The sequence below is a fragment of the Acomys russatus genome, chromosome 11 (genome assembly GCF_903995435.1).
Source record: "Acomys russatus chromosome 11, mAcoRus1.1, whole genome shotgun sequence".
NCBI classification, from domain to species: Eukaryota; Metazoa; Chordata; class Mammalia; order Rodentia; family Muridae; genus Acomys; species Acomys russatus.
This window is the reverse complement of record NC_067147.1, coordinates 7,176,688-7,195,295: the sequence shown is the minus strand read 5'-3', so window position 1 is coordinate 7,195,295 and position 18,608 is coordinate 7,176,688. Positions and strand designations below refer to the sequence as shown.

General features: G+C 43.4%; 1 protein-coding gene across 1 annotated transcript in view; it reads left to right on the top strand.

The window, feature by feature from the left end:
- The window catches only part of Vwa3b (von Willebrand factor A domain containing 3B), a 178,888-nt gene that overhangs the window by 128,174 nt on the left and 32,106 nt on the right, over positions 1 to 18,608 (top strand). Inside the window, 3 exon segments of the mRNA XM_051152785.1 lie at positions 9,428 to 9,543; positions 15,455 to 15,505; positions 16,686 to 16,887. Coding sequence (XP_051008742.1) covers positions 9,428 to 9,543; positions 15,455 to 15,505; positions 16,686 to 16,887 — 369 coding nt within the window.

The following is an 18,608-nucleotide window of genomic DNA, read 5'->3' as shown; positions in this document are numbered from 1 at the left end:
CACATACAATGCAGAGAGATCATAAGAATTACATTATTAGCATGCATGTGGTTCAGCATATGTTCAGCCTGTACACACACATACATGCGTCCTCACCAGGAAGGAATATGAACGTGAGAAATACGCCACTTGAAAATCTGAGAGAAAAGGGGGAAAAAAGCCAAAATGACACACAAAATAATTAATTTTAGGGGTAATCAGATACATGAGGTAGGAAAAACACAATTTGGAAACTAATTGGATACCACCCCCCTTCCCATCAAATTGGAAAGGTTAAAAAACTTACAGGGGCCAGTGAGATGGCTGGGTGGATAAAAGCCTCTGACGCCAAGTCTGACTTGGATGGGAAGGAGAAAAGTTGCTCCTGCCAGCTGTCCTCTACATATGTGTTAAGAAAGAAAAACTTAGCCAGACATGGTGGCACACGCCTTTAATCCCAGCACTCAGGAGGCAGACTGGCAGGTGGATCTCTATGAATTCAAGGCCAGCCTGGGCTACATAGTGAGTCTAGGACAGCCAAAGCTACATAGAGAAACCCTGTCTCAGAAGAGAGAGAGAGAGGGAGAGAGAGAGAGAGAGAGAGAGAGAGAGAGAGAGAGAGAGAGAGAGAGAGAGAAGTTTTACTTTATTATTAAAGATTTTCAACTTTGTCTTGAAGAAAATGGGAGAGGATTTTTTTTCCCACAGGATAAAGTTAACCCCAGCATTTTGCTGCCAGGTAAAGGACAGTGCAGAGATGTGATGCTGAGAAGATGGGAAAATCAGAAGACAACTCCGGACAGCAAGGACCCCATGGCCACACAGGGTGTAGGTGGAGGCTGGAGTGATGTCACATTTGATGGGACTGAATTGTTGGGGGCGGGGCAAGAGAGAGCAAAGTGTCCAACGAAATTCTTAAGACTTCACCCCTACAGAGACATCAAAAGCATACAGTGGAAGAAAGATTGCTTGCTCAACAAATGGTCCTGGCAAAACTGGATATGCCCCACGGAAGAATGAAATCAGATCAGCAGCTGACACCCTGGAGAAGTGGATCGAAGTCTTTGTTTTAAAATGCGAAACACCAGCGGGGTGGTGGTGGCACACCCCTTTAATCCCAGCACTCAGGAGGCAGAGGCAGGTGGATCGCTATAAGTTCGAGTCTAGCCTGGTCTACAGAGTTAGTCCAGGACAGCCAAGGCTATGCAGAGAAACCTTGTCTCGAAAAACCAAAAAATAAAAAATAATAAAATAAAATAAAATAAAATAAAATGTGAAACACCAAAACTGCTAGAGGAAAACAGAGAATATGGTTTAAGTCGTAGGTGCAGTCAGGGGTGTTCTGGACAAAACTCCAGCTGCACAGGAAATGGGCCCAAGAATCAACGAACAGGATGACATGAGATTAAAATGTTTCTCACAGGCAAAGAACATGATCATTGGCGCAAACACACAACCCGCAGGATGGGAGAAAATCGTTTTCAACTGTACTTCAGACGGGAGGTTGACGTCTACAATACATAAAGAGCTGAAAGAATTGAACACTAAAAAAATAAAACTGCCCACTGAGAATTGGGATAATGAAATGGACAGACAGCTCTCCAAGCAGGAAACAGAAATGAGCAAGAAATAGTTTTAAAAGCCTTCGACATCTTTAGCAAGCAGCGAAGTGATAGTTTCATCTCGCCCCAGTCAGAATGGCTCACATCAAGGAAACAAATGACAACAAATGCCAGCCAGGAGGTGAGGAAGGAGGTGCCCTGATCGCTGCTGGAAGGAGTGAACTAGCACAGCCATTATGGAAGTGTTTCTCAAAAAGTAAAAATAGAGCTGAGATATGACCTGACTATACTACCCAGATGACTTTATATTCCACAGAGGAAAAAAATCTGCAGAGATGTCTGTAGGTCTGTGCTCACTGATGTTATATTCACAATATTCAGGCAGTGGAATCAGCCTAGCTGCCATTCAGTAGATAAGTGGATAATGAGACCATGGCATACATAATAATGGGACATTACTTAGCTGTTAAAGAAAAATGAAGTTGGGGGCTGGAGAGATGGCTCAGAGGTTAAGAGCACTGTCTGCTCTTCCAGAGGTCCTGAGGTCAAGTCTCGCAACCACAAGGTGGCTCACAACCATATTTTGGGCTGCAGGTATACATGCAGGCAGAGCACTATATACATAATAAATAAATAAATCTTAAAAAAATAGAAAAATGAAGTCATGAAATTTTTGCGGAGATGTATGGATCTGGAAAGTATTCTATTAAGTAAAGTGACCCAGACACAGAAAGACAGAAATTATGTGTTCTCATATGCGGGTCCTCTGTCGGTTTATTGCTCTGTTGCTGTTAAAGGTCATGACCAAGGCAACTTAGGGAGAGAGAAGTTTGCCTGTGGCTCCAGAAGGATAGGTGTCTCCTTGGTGGAGAGGCACGGCAACAAGCCGCAGCCAGCCAGCCCGGCCAGAGCAGGAAGCCGAGCGCTCACATCCTTCACTGCAAGCACAGGAGAGAACCGATCTGCAGGTGGAGCTGGGCTTTTCATCTCAGGCCCGGCTCCAATGACATACTTTCTGTAGCAAGGCCACGTCACCCAAGCATCTCCCAGCAACTAGGAACCAAGGATTTTAAAGACTATAGGGGCCATCTCAACCAAACCATCACAGATCGTCACTTTTAATGTTTATAGTATGTATCTGATGTGAGACCAGATACAAACGGAGACCATGAGGGGAGCAAGAGCTTTCAGGGAAAGGCAGGAGGGCAGGGGACATGGGAGACACCTAAAGGAGGCTATGTTGGATGGAAGAGGGTGAGAGGGTGTCGGGGAGAAAAGGGGAGCAGAAACAACAAAAACGAAATAAATTTCTTTTGAAAACCACCATGATGAAACTAATATGTTGTATGCTAATTAAAAACTAGATGCCTGCCTGGATTGTTATGAAGGAAAAATTCAGGAGGAGCAGGAGTTAGGGTCCTGATCTTTAGGAGAACATTCTGGCATGTCACCTCCAGAAAGCAAGGCCAAAGGAAAAGGGATGGACATCACCCATGGGAACTTGTGTTTGATACCCTTGGTGGCTCCACCCAAGCTCGTCACAGACGAGATAGTGCTCTGGCCAGCAAACTCAGCTTTCCTTAACGAAGGGCAAGAATCCAATGACGGTAGAGGTAGACTGTACTGAATTTCAATCTCATCTCCAAAGCATAATTTGTCTTTAAATTTTTGACTTTTTTTTTTTTCAAACCATGTTTATATATTTATAGGGAACAGTGTTATGGTTTGGTGTGTTTACAATATGACACAATGAATTCGAGCCAATTAGCATATCCATGACCTTACCTGTGATTTTTTTTTTTTTTTAGGATTTCTTTTTTAACTGTGAATATGCATATGTGTCTGTATGTGTGTGTGCGTGTAAGTAGAGTGCCCACAAAGGCCAGAGGAGGGCATTAGGTCCCCTGGAGATGGCGTCATAGGTGGTTGTGAGCCACCAGACATGGTTGCTGGGGACTGAACCAGGATCCCCTGTAAGAACAGCAATTGCTCTTAACTATGGAGCCGTCTTTCCAGCCCCCAGTGTTTTTGAAATCAGAGTTCATGATCTCACCTATATCTACAGGCTAACAAAGCGAAACTCCTAGAATACGGTGGAGTGCCAGTTCCAGGGGCTGCAGTGGAGGGAACAGGGAGGAAGGCAGCAGGGAGTCGTTGATAAAAGGGCACAAAGCTTTAGGCAGACGGGAGGAAAAGGTTTTGAGACCTATTGCTCAGGAGTGACGTCAGTCGTAAATAATGTAGTATGCAAAATGACTGCAAGAATAAAATTTAAATATCTTCATTTATTCCCTAATATTTCCGTAGACTGGAAGGGATCCTCAGATATAAATGGGAAGAGTAGAAACACAATGTGCTAGAGAGGTTTTTTTATTTTTTATTTGGATCATTTTTGTGGAAAAAAAAAAAAGGAACTGGCAAGCAGGTAGGGCTGCGTCTTATCTCCATGCACTGAGGATTTTTACTGACTCGCCTCTGTTCAACGCCTGGCACCATCTGTCTGGACCATGATGCAATGTCTGGCTTTGGAAGGATTCTTTGTTTCATTCATGGTTTATTTGGGGGTTCTTTCTTCTTCTGAAGCACAATGCTGTTTTGCTTTCTGCTTCCCTGGGCCAGTATCAAATCTGTCACCTTGGAAATGAAGTGCTGAGCAGAAAGGTTGCCCTAGCAACGATTCATTACAAGGTATAAAATAGGCCAGATAATTTTATCTTAGCTCTTTCAAAGAGATAAATCCATCACCAGAGCATATACAGAATAAAATTGCTTTAGCCATTTGATGAGCCTAGAATTCAGAGCTCCTTATTGATAGTTGCTTTTTTAAAAGGATATTGAGATGATTTGGGAAGATTGGCCTGCATTATTTCAGAGCTGACAGCAAACATCATCACCATCATCTTCATCATCATCATCATTATTATAGTTGTTGTCCATCATCATCATCATCATAACCATTATCATCACACCACCACCACCACCATCATCATCGTCATCATCACCATCACCATCACCACCACCATCACCATCATCACCATCATCATTATCACCATCATCATCACCATCATCACCATCATCATTATCACCATCACCATCAGCACCACCACCATCATCATTGTCATCATCACCATCACCACCACCATCATCATTATCACCATCATCATCACCATCATCATTATCACCATCACCATCATCACCATCATCATCACCATCATCACCATCATCATTATCACCATCACCATCAGCACCACCACAACCACCATCATCATTGTCATCATCACCATCACCATCACCACCACCATCATCATTATCACCATCACCATCATCATCATCATGTCAATTATAGCATCCCTTCTGCCTTGTCCTCTGGGTTCTATAAGTGGTTGGTGCCTTTGTGTTTCGTCTCCATCACTTACTCCTGGAGGACTATAACAAAATCCTAGATCTATTCTATGATGACTACTTGTCCTGTACCACCAGGCTCTGAGAAAAGCATCTTATGCCAGTAAAGTATTTGCCCTAAATCCTAGAACAGCCTGTGAAGAGTCTATGCATCTCATCAATTAGCTGATAGGAACGACAGCTGCAAAGAGATCAGGAATATTGTTTAAATCATGTATACATGCTTTTAAATAGAGGAGGATTTTTATATCCCCAGTATTCAGGAGGCTGATGGAGAGAATGGTTGCAAATTTGAAGCAATCCTGGGCTACATAGTGAAGTGTAGGCCAGCCTGGACTACAGTGTGAAACTGCAAAAAAACAAATAAGCAAAACCCCAAACAATCCAGCAATCAAACAACAAATATAGATTAAACATAAGACAACTGATTGGAAATTTAAAAAAATTTAAATGACAGTTATTACTATATATAGTCACCACAAAGAAAGACGAAACAATGTAGGTAAGTGAAAAGGAAGCTGCGCCAGGCCAGGCCTTTGTGATGCATGCGTGTCCTTTGTGTCCTTTGTTTTCCCTTTTAGTTTTAACCTCAGTGAAGTCAAACTGAGCATAACAGCATTTTATTCCTCTGTTTCCACTCAGGCCAACATCACTCATGGCCAGCCCAATGCTCACTTACTTTTTAAAGTTTAGATCTAAAAATGTGAACAGCAATCAATACCACAGTAAGACACTTTCAAGGGCTCTTAAGCGGTCTTCCCGACACGCCACTTTGCCAGTGAACTCTATGCCTTGTCTTCTCTTGCTCTGTGGAGCTGACAGAAGCTTCCGTTTGAAGAGCACACCTGTGAGATTCAGCCTGCCCTCGTGGACTCACAGGCCTCTGCGTTTGCATCAGGCACGTCCAATCAGAGCCTTTCCTTGCCTGGTTTGGCACGGAGCTCTCAGATATGTATTAGAAACGTCTGGAATCCATGAATGTGGTCTAGCTCAGACAATGACGTTATCATTATCAATTTCACACCGTTTATTCCGGTTCACATTGTAGGATCATGTCTAATGTCATCAGGTAAATTCTTTCTGGTTTATGTTAAAAATGAATGGCTGTACACATAATTATACATGTTAGTTTCTCCATTTAGTGTTTGCTCTGGTCATGGTTCCACGTAATGATGAATTTGGATCAATTTTTAATAATTTAATACTTTACTAATATGGACTATGGAGCTGGAGACGGGGCTCCCAGAGCTTTTCCTGGTCTTCCCAGAGCACCTGAGTTGGGTCCCAGACATTTCTGCCTCTGTAGCCTAGTATCTGTCTCTCTAATCTCTAGCTCTGTCTCATCTCCCCCCCCACACACACACACCCACCACCCACTCCCTCACAATTCTGTTCTTGTCTAAAGAGTGCTTATTAATAAGAATTTGATGAGGTCTCTAGTTTTGCCTCAGAGAATTAAAGTTTACCAAATACTGCCCGGAAGGATTTCCCAACCTGAGTTAGAAAAGCACCAAGGAAGGGCGCTGTGGTCACATTGCCTTTATTCCCTCTCAGACTGAGTCCTCAGCTTCTTCACGAGCCCCACTTCCGTCCCCCACTTGTTCCTCTGAGACACTGGGAGGCCATGACTGTGAGCCCCTAAGCCCTGGAATGCCCCCTTGTGACACTAAACTTGACATCATAAAGAGGGTGTGGATCACCTGGCCTCTTAAGTAACCACCACCTTGTAGAAACTAAAAGACGGATATGCCTTTGTATTCCCCTAAGCCTGCGCGCAGACAGGAAGGAGAGTGTGTGTACACAGATCAGATCTGAACAGCTGGGCTCCGGTCCACGATGGCCACGCAAGGCGTGAAATCTAGAGCGGCCAAGGAGGGAAGTAAAATGTGCCTTTGTTTCCGGTTAAGTAGGTCAGGTCAGGTTTTCTTTCTTTCTTTCTTTCTTTCTTTCTTTCTTTCTTTCTTTCTTTCTTTCTTTCTTTCTTTCTTTTTCCCAGACAGGGTTTCTCTGTGTAGCCCTGACTGTCCTGGACTTGCTTTGTAGACCAGGCTGGCCTGGAACTCACAGAGATCCTCCTGCCTCAGCCTCCCGAGTGCTGGGATTAAAGGTGTGCGCCACCACGCCTGGCCAAGTCAGGATTCTGACTAAGCATGTTTTCAGTGCTGATTTAGCCTTGCGCCCTACACTGGTAAAGTAGAAGAGACATATTACAGACTTCTACTTTCCTGACAGGCCACAGAAAATGTAAATGTCTTTCACTTTGTTGGGGTTGATGTTTTTCCTCTCAAGTTTTTGTGACATTGCTCTATTTTGAAGGATGTTCTTTCTTTCTTTCTTTCTTTTTTTTTTAAACCAAACTTATGCAATCTTCCATTTCAAAGCCCAGGCATTTCACCTTTGACCCCTGTTCTGTTTCTTTCCCTTTGAAGGGAATGCTCAGGAGCCACATACTGACTCCGTGTAGCTTTGTAAGTAGCTAGTTAAACTCTGAAGCTCTGAACTTCACACCTTTCTCTTCTGTTTTCTGAACCTCTGCCTATTTTGTTTGTGTAGGCCCCAATGATTTAAGAGTGAATACATGTAGTTTAAAAGGATTAAAAGCGTTAAAGTCTTAGCTCTATCCTGTAACTCCCAAGTTTTAGAAGCAACTATTTTTGATAGTTTCAAGCTCAATGTTATACATATTTGTTTTTGTTTCTGTTTTTTGAGGCTTTTTTGTTGTTGTTGTTTTTGGGTTTTTTTGGTTTTTTGAGACAGGGTTTCTCTGTGTAGCCTTGGCTGTCCTGAACTCGCTTTGTAGACCAGGCTGGCCTCGAACTCACAGTGATCCACCTGCCTCTTCCTCCCGAGTGCTGGGATTAAAGGCGTGCGCCACCACGCCCGGCTTTTTTGGTTTTTTGTTTGTTTGTTTGTTTGTTTGTTGGTATTTTTTTTTAAGATGAGGTTTCTCTGTGTACCCCTGGCTATTCTGGAACTCACTCTAAACCAGGTTGGCCTGGCCTCATGTCACATTTTTTTATTTTTTAACTATTTCCCTCCTGCTTTCCTCAGAGGTCATCCTTTTTTTCCCTTTTTTTCTCTTCTTGTCTTTTTTGTTGTTGTTGTTTTGTTTTGTTTTGTTTTTCAAGACAGGGTTTCTCTATGTTATCTTGGCCATCCTGGACCCGCTCTGTAGACCAGGCTGGCCTCGAACTCACAGCAATCACCTGCCTCTGCCTTCTGAGTGCTGAGATTAAAGGTGTATGCCACCACACTCGGCTCAGAAGTAATCCTTACCTGAAGTTTTTGTTGTTGTTGTTGTTTTTGTTTTAAATATGTCTCAATACAAAAATACTAAACCATGTTTTTAACCTAACACTATACTGTTAAAGAAAATATTCAGAATGGTGCAACTTTAATTCTGGGGAGTGAAAATGGGATTTGGGAAGCTACTGTTACATCTCACGATAGCTTAGCAGCTGCAGGCTACCCCTCCCCTGTTGTGGAAGCTGACCCAGTGAGAAACATGTTGAATAAGGATCCAGACCCCCCCCAAGCATAGACTAACCATGCCCCACCCTTTTCTTAACAAACAGCTTAACTTCGGTCAGCACCCATCACAAGTGGTGTCTTTCCATCCTTTTTACAGCTTAAAAAAAAAAAAAAACTATAGCTACAGCAACTGTTTGTGAAGCATCTGCACAACATTGTTCTTGGTTGAACGTAAAATGATTTCCTTATTAAAAGTGATTTCTTGTGGCTGGAGAGATGACTCAGTCATTAAAAGCACTTGTTACTCTTGCAAAGGACCCAGGTTTGATTCCCAGACCCATGTGGTGATTTCTAATGACCTGTAACTTCGGTTCCGGAGCATCTGATGCCTTCTTCTGAGAGCCACAGGTGCCAGACAGGAAAAGTGGTGAACATAGACACACACCAGCAAAACACTCACACATAAAGTAAAGTGGATACATCTACAATAATTCCTCTCATCCCCAGAATACTTGCCTCTTCCTGTAGTTGGAATCATGTACAGGTTTGAAATACCAATAGGTATAGTTTAGTATATTATTTTTCCACCAGACCTTTTCCTCTTCATTTAATATTATGTATGGAATATAAATATTTAAAGTTTTATATATATTATATATGGTATGTGATATGGTATATTATATATGGGGTTCTATTTTTAACTGTCTACTCTTGCCGACTTGATAAAAGCACCTACAGCTAACACTCAGTTATGACAAGAGTGAGTTTCTTGAAACAATTTTTTTTTCCTCTTGGTTTTGTTTTGTGGCGGTGATTTTTAAAATTGAAAAAAAAAAAAAGGTTAGTAATTATGTTTCTTTTACTTTTAAGATTTACCACATTCGATGTTTCTACACTTGTAGTGTGGTTTTTATATATATATATATATACAGTCAGAAAAGCATGTACTCCCATAAGCACACACTTGAAGGCTCCTGTGAACCTATCAGATGATGCTCTCCTTTGCTCTGTAGGTATTTCCTCTAGCACACGTGTGCAATGACACCAATAAGATATTGGTCAACCCCCAGGGAATCAACCTCAATATCTACAAGCAAAATGTGGAAATGGCCATTAAGTCCTATGAAAAGTGAGTATAGAGATTTTGTTTTGGCTTTTTTTTTCCTTGTGTTTTAGATTATATACTACTTCATCTAAAATAGCAGTATTAAAATGAGCCCCATATCAACTCTAACTACGTCATGACAGCTCGAATTTTGTTTTCTTTGGTGCTGGACATGACGCCGGGGTCCTGAAATAAGCCTCCTTCCCATCCTAAACCCTAGAAATCTCGTGTTTCCAGGAAACTGTCCATGTTTTCCCCCTGAGTGTTGGCCCTTTGAAAAGTAGCTAGCAAACCCCACAGTAGTGGCACCACAGGGATGTGGCTGTTTCCTCAGTTCAACCACCACAGAGTGGAAAGAATAGGTAAAACAAACGGTGCCCGAGCTAGAGTTGGGCAGTTTGCTCCCCTGTCACGTTTCTCCACATACAAAACAAGCGTGCATAGAGAACTTCCAGTCTTGAGTATTAGGTGTGCAGACGGTGGCTGACTGTACCGGGGTTGGGGATGTCTTGATTATATGCAATGGTAGCTGCGGCATGCAAGAACTGAGTGTCCATGGTCCTGATGGGTCTGTAGCCAGTGAATGGGGAGTCTTGGTACCAGCCGCCCATGAGCACTGTGGGGTAACTCTGTAACTATGGATTATTTGTGTGCTTTCCTATCAAGATAGTGACTAAGCTGACAGCAGTCCCTGTACCCATGCTGGGATGGATCCTTTCCTCAGGACCGGTGACCCACTGTCACCCTTGCCCATGCCTAGTCACCTGCACACCTGTCTAGAGTCACTCCTGAGTGTGCACACTTATGTGAACTTTGAAGGTGCCCAGCTTCTTTGGTAAGCTTATTCTAGGTCCTGGAAGCTCCACAGTTGGGTTTTAGTTACTATTGCATGAGAAGAAGAAATGATAGATCATATAGAGGTTAGTGATGTGGCCAGGCTGCCACTGATCCATCCAGTGGAGTGGGTCCAGTGGCCAGGCTGCCACTGATCTACCTGGTGGAGTGGGTCCAGGGCCAGGCTGCCACTGATCCACCTGGTGGAGTGGGTCCAGTGGCCAGGCTGCCACTGATCCATCCAGTGGAGTGGGTCCAGTGGCCAGGCTGCCACTGATCCATCTGGTGGAGTGGGTCCACTGTGCGTTCAGAGCCCCAACTCCCGCTCAGGGGAAGCCAAAGCCAACCCACAGGAAGGCCATTTTCCACCCTTGCGTGGCTCTCTGGTCTCCTTCACTGTCCTCTCTCGGGAGGCCCTTCAGTGGTCTTTATAGTCTTCAGCATAGGAGTCCCTCATCCAAAGTGAAAAGGTCAAGAGAATTTCAGGTTTTCTTCCACATCTTTGAATATTTGCAGATGCATGATGTGAGGTGTTTTGTGCATTAGAATTAAGCTCATGCCCAAACACATTTATTTTTCATTATTTGAAATAATTTCATGCCAGAAACAAAATTTTTTGGCATGGATGGGATTTCCCACTTGTCACACTAGCATTCAAAAGGGTTAGGATTTTGTTGTTGTTGTTGCTGCTGCTGCTGCTGTGGTAACGGGGGCTCTCCACCTATTTCTCTGCATCTTTCTGCCCTCCATCTGTATCTTAGTAGCAAGATAAGGAGCTATCCTAAGCTTTCTCTTCTCCCTGGATCTAGTGCTTACTTAAAGTCTTCTGTTATTCTGCCATCCCTCAACTGGTCCTTCCTAATGACCTCTGCAGAGAGGCCTCTCCATACCCCTCTCTACCCACTACTACCCTGGGTACTACCACGCTGTAGCCATTTGTCACACTCTCAGCTACTGCATGGCCTGTAGTTCGCTGACGTTCTGGTCCACTAGTTTATAGCTGGACCAGCCTTGTTTTCCCTTTCATCTGTTTGTATTAGAGATCTGTGCATTTGACTATTTAAATTCATTCAAATTTGATATAATTCCAGCTTAGTTATTAAAATGTTCAAATTTGATTTGTGGATTCAAATGCAATAAAATCCCACTCAAATTCCAATGTAGTTTTGCTTGAATAATTCATCTATTTGAGGTCTATAATCACTTGCTTATAAACATCTGATTCCGAGCCACAGGCTAGAGCTTGGCGGTCAGACAGTGCTTGCACAGTGCATCCTTAGCCCTGATGCCGAGACATCCCTAAGAGCAGATAACTTATTCACAGAGCCTGCCACAGGGGTGTTGGGAGGATCGTACAAATCACTCAGAAGAAGCACTACGCGTGGATGTCCCATACTGAATCCTTTGACCCTAAAATAACCATGACTGTGTGCAGCACAGGAGGCCATTGGCTCTTTCTATCATACTTACCTTTTCCTGAGGGTTTCAGACAGGAAGGAGACCCCTATTTCCAGGCCAGACAACGTTCTCTTGAGGGAAAAGCCAAAACAGAGTCAGTGGTTTGTCCTCACAAGTAACTCTCAAGCAACCTTTGGCTAACCCGAGAAGAGTAATGTTGCCACAAGTTGAGCAAAAACTAAAACTTACAACTCACATGCCCCCAGATTTTTGGGCGCCCATAATGATGCCATACATGGTAAATTCCATTCCTAATCCCACGTGAAAGATCACAGTTAAAATATTGGGGAATGGACTACTAATTGTGTATAAATTTACTTCTGGGCTGTGTGCATAAAGTAGATAAAACATTAACTAAATCTTGTGTTTGGACTTGAGGTCTCATCCTGAAGATGTCTCATTATGTATGTGCAGATATATTTCAAAATCTAAAATCCCAAACATTCATGGCCCCAAAATTGTTGAATAAGAGATATTCAACTTGTACTCTCAGTAATAATAATGCTTGCACTGATGACATTAGCTTTAGTTTGATTGATGTTTAATATTTAAGTTTATTCATTTAATTGATGTTGGGTTTATTGCCTTGGTGTTCATGTTAAGTTGCTTAATATTAGTTTAGTAGAATTAATAATAACAATATTATATAGAACAACACTTCCTGAGCCTTTGAATTCAATAGTGCTGAAGAATTTTGTTTGTATAAATGCCAGTTCCCTTTTATTTTTTTTTTTTTGTATTTTGTCATTGTGCAACTTCCTCGTCATGTACAAATGATGAGTAATTGACATATACACTGTCCCACATTCACCATCATGTCTCTATGATGTTTCCCCCAAGTAAGCCACTTTGAAAATAAATGATGTCATACATCCGTAAGTCCATTCAGGCTAGGGATGACCAAGCAAATGGAAGTTCACAGGATATAAATGAGCTATTTTGGACAGTGTTCATGGGTGGGCATCCTTCTGTTCCAGTATTTCAAGAGTCTGGGTTTTATATATCTAAATATAAGCTTGAACGTTTCTAGGGCTCTCTGAATTCAGAGGCAGTATTTTTCTTGCAGCTTATTTTGATTGTCAAAGTCAAGATCACAGCCTTCAAATCCACAGGAGATCTCAGCTCTAGTCTGGCTCTGGGGCCATGCTTAGACAACTCTGTTTAAGGTAGTCTCTTTGCTGCTGGTCAGGTTTATGATGTGCCAATAGTTACACATGGCTTTATAGACAAGCCATTTCTTGCTACAGCTAGAGCCACTGCAAGCCAGTGGATGCAAACCAGCAGCCAGAATTAAGGGGCTGGACCAGCTAGAGAAAGGCCTTCCCATCTAGTGCCCTCCCTGTGCCCCTGAAAAGCGCTCACCACATACTCTTGGTGGCTTTGCCATGACTATCCCACCAACTCAATAATGCACTGCAATTTTAACAACGCATGTAGACAAGAGGGGGACACAGATGTTAGGACTTTGTGTCCCTGGGAAATATTTTCTAACAGGTTGAGTTAAAATTCAATCCATGCTATCTAATTGGACCTGCGTCACCAATGGTCTCTCTGTGTTTCTGGGCTCGCCCTTCTCCTGATCCACCCGGAGAAGAGGAAGATCGAGGTCTTCCTGGTACTTTCCTCTTCATCCTCTCAATTCCACAGACAGGTGCTGTTAGCCTTGTTTCATGCCAGAGAAAGCCGAGCTTCAGAGGAGTCTGTCAAACAGGAGCACGTAGCAGCAGGGCGTGGGGTGGGGGCAGGGCTGGGTGCTGAGCTTGACCTCAGCTCTGTGTTGCCCTAAAGCTCTTTTCCACCCACCTGGCTTCCATGCCACACTGAGTCCGCTTTCCAGTTTTGATAGAAGACAATGTTGAATGTGTTTTAAGACAAGCACAGACAAGCAAACACTGTTAGAAGTAACAACTGATCATCGTTGTATGAACCAAGTGTCTAAAGAAACCAAATTTCCTAGCAGAGCCCAAAGAGCTAAACCTTCAAGCAAGACCAAATCACTAGCTGGCCCAGTTCCTCCTCCTGACTCTTTTTGTGTTTGAAAGCCGTTGATTTTATTTTATAGTTATGAGTGGTATGCCTGAATATATATATGCATGCCCGATGCCCTTGGAGGTAAGAAAAATGCATGAGAATTGACGGAAATAAGTTATGGATGTCTGTGAGCCACCACATGGATACTTGGAACTGTAGGAGCAACAAACACTCTTAACAGCCAGCCCAGCTCTCCAGCCCTCAATCTTCCTGACTTTTTGCCATCACTTAAGAGACTTTGCCAGTGTCAGACATGACACATATGCTATGCACGGACCAGCTCAGAGTCCTCATAACTACACCAGGAAGGGACACTCTCATCATGTTGAGTTGACCCTAGCCCAAAGTCTCAGAGGAGTGAGAGAAGCGGAGGTGTCATCCCAGTACTGTGGCTCCTCTCCCATCCACGCCATTCTTGTCTTGCCTCCCCAGCTCCTCCAGGGGATGACAGACAAGCAGGACAGACCTGCACCTCTACCCAAAGTGTGTTCTCTGGGTGCTGTCAGCTCTCTGATGCCAGCTGGCCTCAGTGGTCAGAAGAGAGCACTTCCTGTGGAAAACAATATTCCCTACTCCGCAAGCCCAGGAGCCAGTGTTCCGCCGCCTGCTTGCTGTTCACAAAGCCCTGGGCAATAGCATGGTGTCACACACTGGGCTGATCCATTGAAAGAAGTATCATTGGTTGGTGACAAGGAAAGGAGCCACTAATGCAATTCCCTGTCCTCTTGGGCAGATGGCTTCTCTCTGAGAATATGGTTAGGAAGAGGCTTCAGCTCCCAGGGTGACAGCTAGCCAGATGGATGCATGAGGGGCTTCTCCTGGCTGCCCATCTTTGTGTTGCCATCCTGAAAACAAGGTGACATGACTGGATGATATAGAACATGGACACTGAATACATGGCCCCATGGACTCTCTTTGCTCTCACAATCCAGGCAGAAAGGTGTCTGTAGAAGGCAAGATAAGAGTGGTTCAATCTGTATGGCCTGAAACTTATTTTTAAAATATTTTTGAATTACATTTATTGTGTGTGTATGTGTGTGCATACATGTTCATGAGTGTGTGTGTGTGTGTGTGTGTGTGTGTGTGTGCGCGCGCGCACGCACGCTATAATCCACAGTGCATATGTAGAAGACAACTTGAGGGAGTCAGTTTTCATTTTCTATTATGTGGGTCCTGGGAAATCAAATTCATGGTCAAGCATCTTTACCAGCTGCACCATCTTGACAGCCAATGAGAAGCTTCCTTAGTGTTTGACACAACTCCTACCCAGCCACAGCTTCCTCAGAGATGCTTAGGATGGATATGTGTCAGTGACTCTTAACCTGTAGGCCTTGACCCCCTTGGGGGTCCCATATCAGATAACTGCATTGCTTTTCATAACAGTAGCAAAATTACAGTTATGAAGTAGCAACAAAATAATTTTAGGGTTGGGGTCACCACAGCATGAGGAACTGTATCAAAGGGTCACACAGCGTGAGGAAGGCTGAGAGCCATGGCAAGTGGCAGGTGGCTCAGGCCTCCCTGGCAACCCCCCTCAGAGCCTGAAGTCAACGTTTTGCTTAAAACAAATTATTGCTCCTAAATTGTTGTTACCGCTTCTTGTTTTCAACAGACGTTTAAATAAAATTGTCTGGCAAGCTCTGTCTCAAGAGGAAAAAGAGAAGTAAGTTACCCCATTCCTACCTCAGTTTTTGAAGTGCCAATGAAATTTTCATAACCAAAACCAACTCTTCCAAAGCCTAGGTCCAGTGGTATTTAGTGTGTAACACTGCCAAATAAGCATCACCCCAGAAAAGGACTACTACTCCGCCCAGTCATTCCCCCCTTGCTCTTTTCTCCAGCTTCCTCCCCCCGCCACCCCAGCTCCAGGCTACATTGTTTCCATGACTCTGTTTTGTCCTTGGTGCATAGCGTGAAAGAAAACACAGGACAAGCAGCACTTCCGTTTCCCTCTTCTGTTACTTACTGGGAAAATTTAATGCTTTCACTGTTCATGCATGTCATAGCATGATTGCACATGTGTACATGTGTGCACTCACTAAGGAAGTTCCGTCACACACACATCTGACTATCTACTCCCACTGGTGGACTTTTCCATTGTTTCTGCTTTCTGCTCACTTGTGGCGGACTTTTTGTTAAGAACGTGCTTTTATTTTTCAAGCATGTACAGTGAAGAGTAGGTTTACCACATAGCTTCTATGCTTAAGCTTTTTAGAAGGTTCCAGGCTTGCTGCCAACAGCCACACCACTTCATGTTTCCACCAGCACTGTGCGAGCATTCCTATCTCTGTGCCCTGACAAACATTGCTGATGTCCTACTTAAAAAAAAAAAAAAATAATCAAAGTCAAATGGGCATGACATTTGCCCATAATCCTAGTGCTGGGGAGACTCATGCATTTGAGTCCAGCCTGGGCTGCATAAGGGAGACTTTGTCCCAAAGCAACAGATGATAATAGGTCGCTTGCCTCCAGATAAGCATGCTGGTCAATGTGTCCTTAGGCAGCTGGCCCCCGTATGAATGTAATCCAAGATGGCCGTGTCACTCCCTGATGGAATCAAGGAACCTCTGTCATACAGCAACGTGATAATGACCAAAATGGCTCTGTGTGGTGTCCAGGCTTGCTTTCCAGCCATCAAGAGCAGTTTCTAATTATAACTAGTCTTGGGAAGTGAGAGTGTTGGGGGTTGGAGAGGTGGACGTGAGAGCACAGCTGGCACTCTGTCATCTAATGTCTGTGTCAAGATGAATCTCAGGGACTTTACTGAGAAACTGGCTAAATTACTTTCTTCTTCTTATGTTTATTTTCTTTTCATTTTGTTGACTTCTTTCTTTGCCTCTCAGGTTGGATGCAATCAAGCCCATACAGTACTTGGAAAACAAAGCAGTTTTAAACAAAGCCCTGGAACGGCTCAATTGGCCCATTTCGTTGAAAGAGCTATCGCTGCTGGAAAATGAAATCTTGGTTGGGAAAATGTACATCCAGCAAGCCATGGAACTGCAGGAGGCTGCCAGGAAGAACAGCACCAGCAAGGCGCTGGAGGAGGTGGGTCCCGCAGCAGCGTTCGCCCTGTTCTCAGCATTGCCAGCTCTACCTGCACCTTCCTTCTCTCTCTCCCACCTACCACGTCAAGGAAATACTATTTGATTTTAACATCTTATTTTTAGGATAAGGTAGCTTTCAATGGAAACACAAAACCAAATAGTGGCATTTTTATCCCAGTGAGATGCCTGAACTTTAATTCAAGCATCAGATTTTATTCCTTATCTTTATGCTGTCTTGGCCGGGTTTTCACATTTCTTTCATCGTGTGTGTGTGTGTGTGTGTGTGTGTGTGTGTGTGTGTGTGTGTGTGTGTACAGCATATATACTTCTTGTATATAAAATAATAGCAAATATATCTTATATATAAACTATATGTATATATAATAGTATTAAAGCATGCTAGGTTGTTAAATAAGAAGGGCACATAGGTTTTTAGTATTGAAAGCCCACAAAAATGTCACTTTTTAAAATTAATTTACTCACTTTACATCCTGATTGTAGCCCCCTCCCTCATCTCCTCCTGGCCCCACCCTTCCTCCCACTTCCCTCCATCCCAGTCCCCTAGTCCTCAGAAAGGGGGAGCCCTCCTCCCTCACCAACTGATCCCAGACTATCAAGTCTCTTCAGGACTGCTGGAATCCAGCGCTTCCCCTCACTGCCTAGTTAGCACCTTTAGAGTGTTTCCTTTTGGTCTTTTTCCCTCATTAAATAAATTGGGGTTTTTTTTCCATAGTTAGAATGTCTGTAATTATTTTATATTCTTCTTTGAACTTAGCATTATTTCATAGAATTTCTATGGGTTTTGCTGAGTCTTCAGACCAACATCATTGGTGGATACGTACATACATGCATACATACATACACACATACACATGATGTACTTAACTCTTCACTGAACTGTCTCCTTTTGGATTGCTTTCATTTGTTTGTTTTGTTTTGTTTTCAGTTTTAGCCTCTTCCTCATGCTTTTTTTTTTTTTTTTTTTTTTTTTAGTTTTTCGAGACAGGGTTTCTCTGTATCATATTGGCTGTCCTGGACTCACTTTGTAGACTAGGCTGGCCTCGAACTCACAGAGAGCTCTTGCCTCTGCCTCCCGAGTGCTGGGATTACAGGTGTGCACCACCATACCCAGCACTTCCTTATGCTTGTATGAGTCCCGTAGTATGTATAGTTGAGTCATTTTGTTAGCATGCCATCTCAAGAGTGGCATTCGAGGACCACAGGCATGGACCCCGGGGCTGTTAAGTAGCTGTTACTGGATACAGCACTCCTTCCTGGCTGCACATAGGTGCTTGTAGATGTGGGATAGTCCATCGAGAGCCATACTAAGGCCCAAATAGTTTCCAGATAGCACCAAACAAAGGTCTGAAAACCTTTCTGAGACCACTGACCTTCAGGGCTCCTTTCTGTCAGTTTCAGCATCTGTCAGGTGAGACAGAGTTTCACTGGTTTTAGTTCCACAGCCACTACCTTAGAGTCTTGGTTTTGTTTTTGATTACTCATCCGTCCGCATCTGCTGGTAGGTTTTTGCATGTGCGCGTCATGTCCGATATGTGTGCTGGGCACCGAACTCAGGTCCTCTGCAAAGCAATACACACTCTTAATTGCTGAGCCATCTCTCCAGCCCCTTGGATTTTATCGTTTTTCCTCCACAGATTCCACTTTCCTTCTCTCTTGGTGGAAGAAGCTATACTTTTTGTACAGAATACAAAAATCTTATTG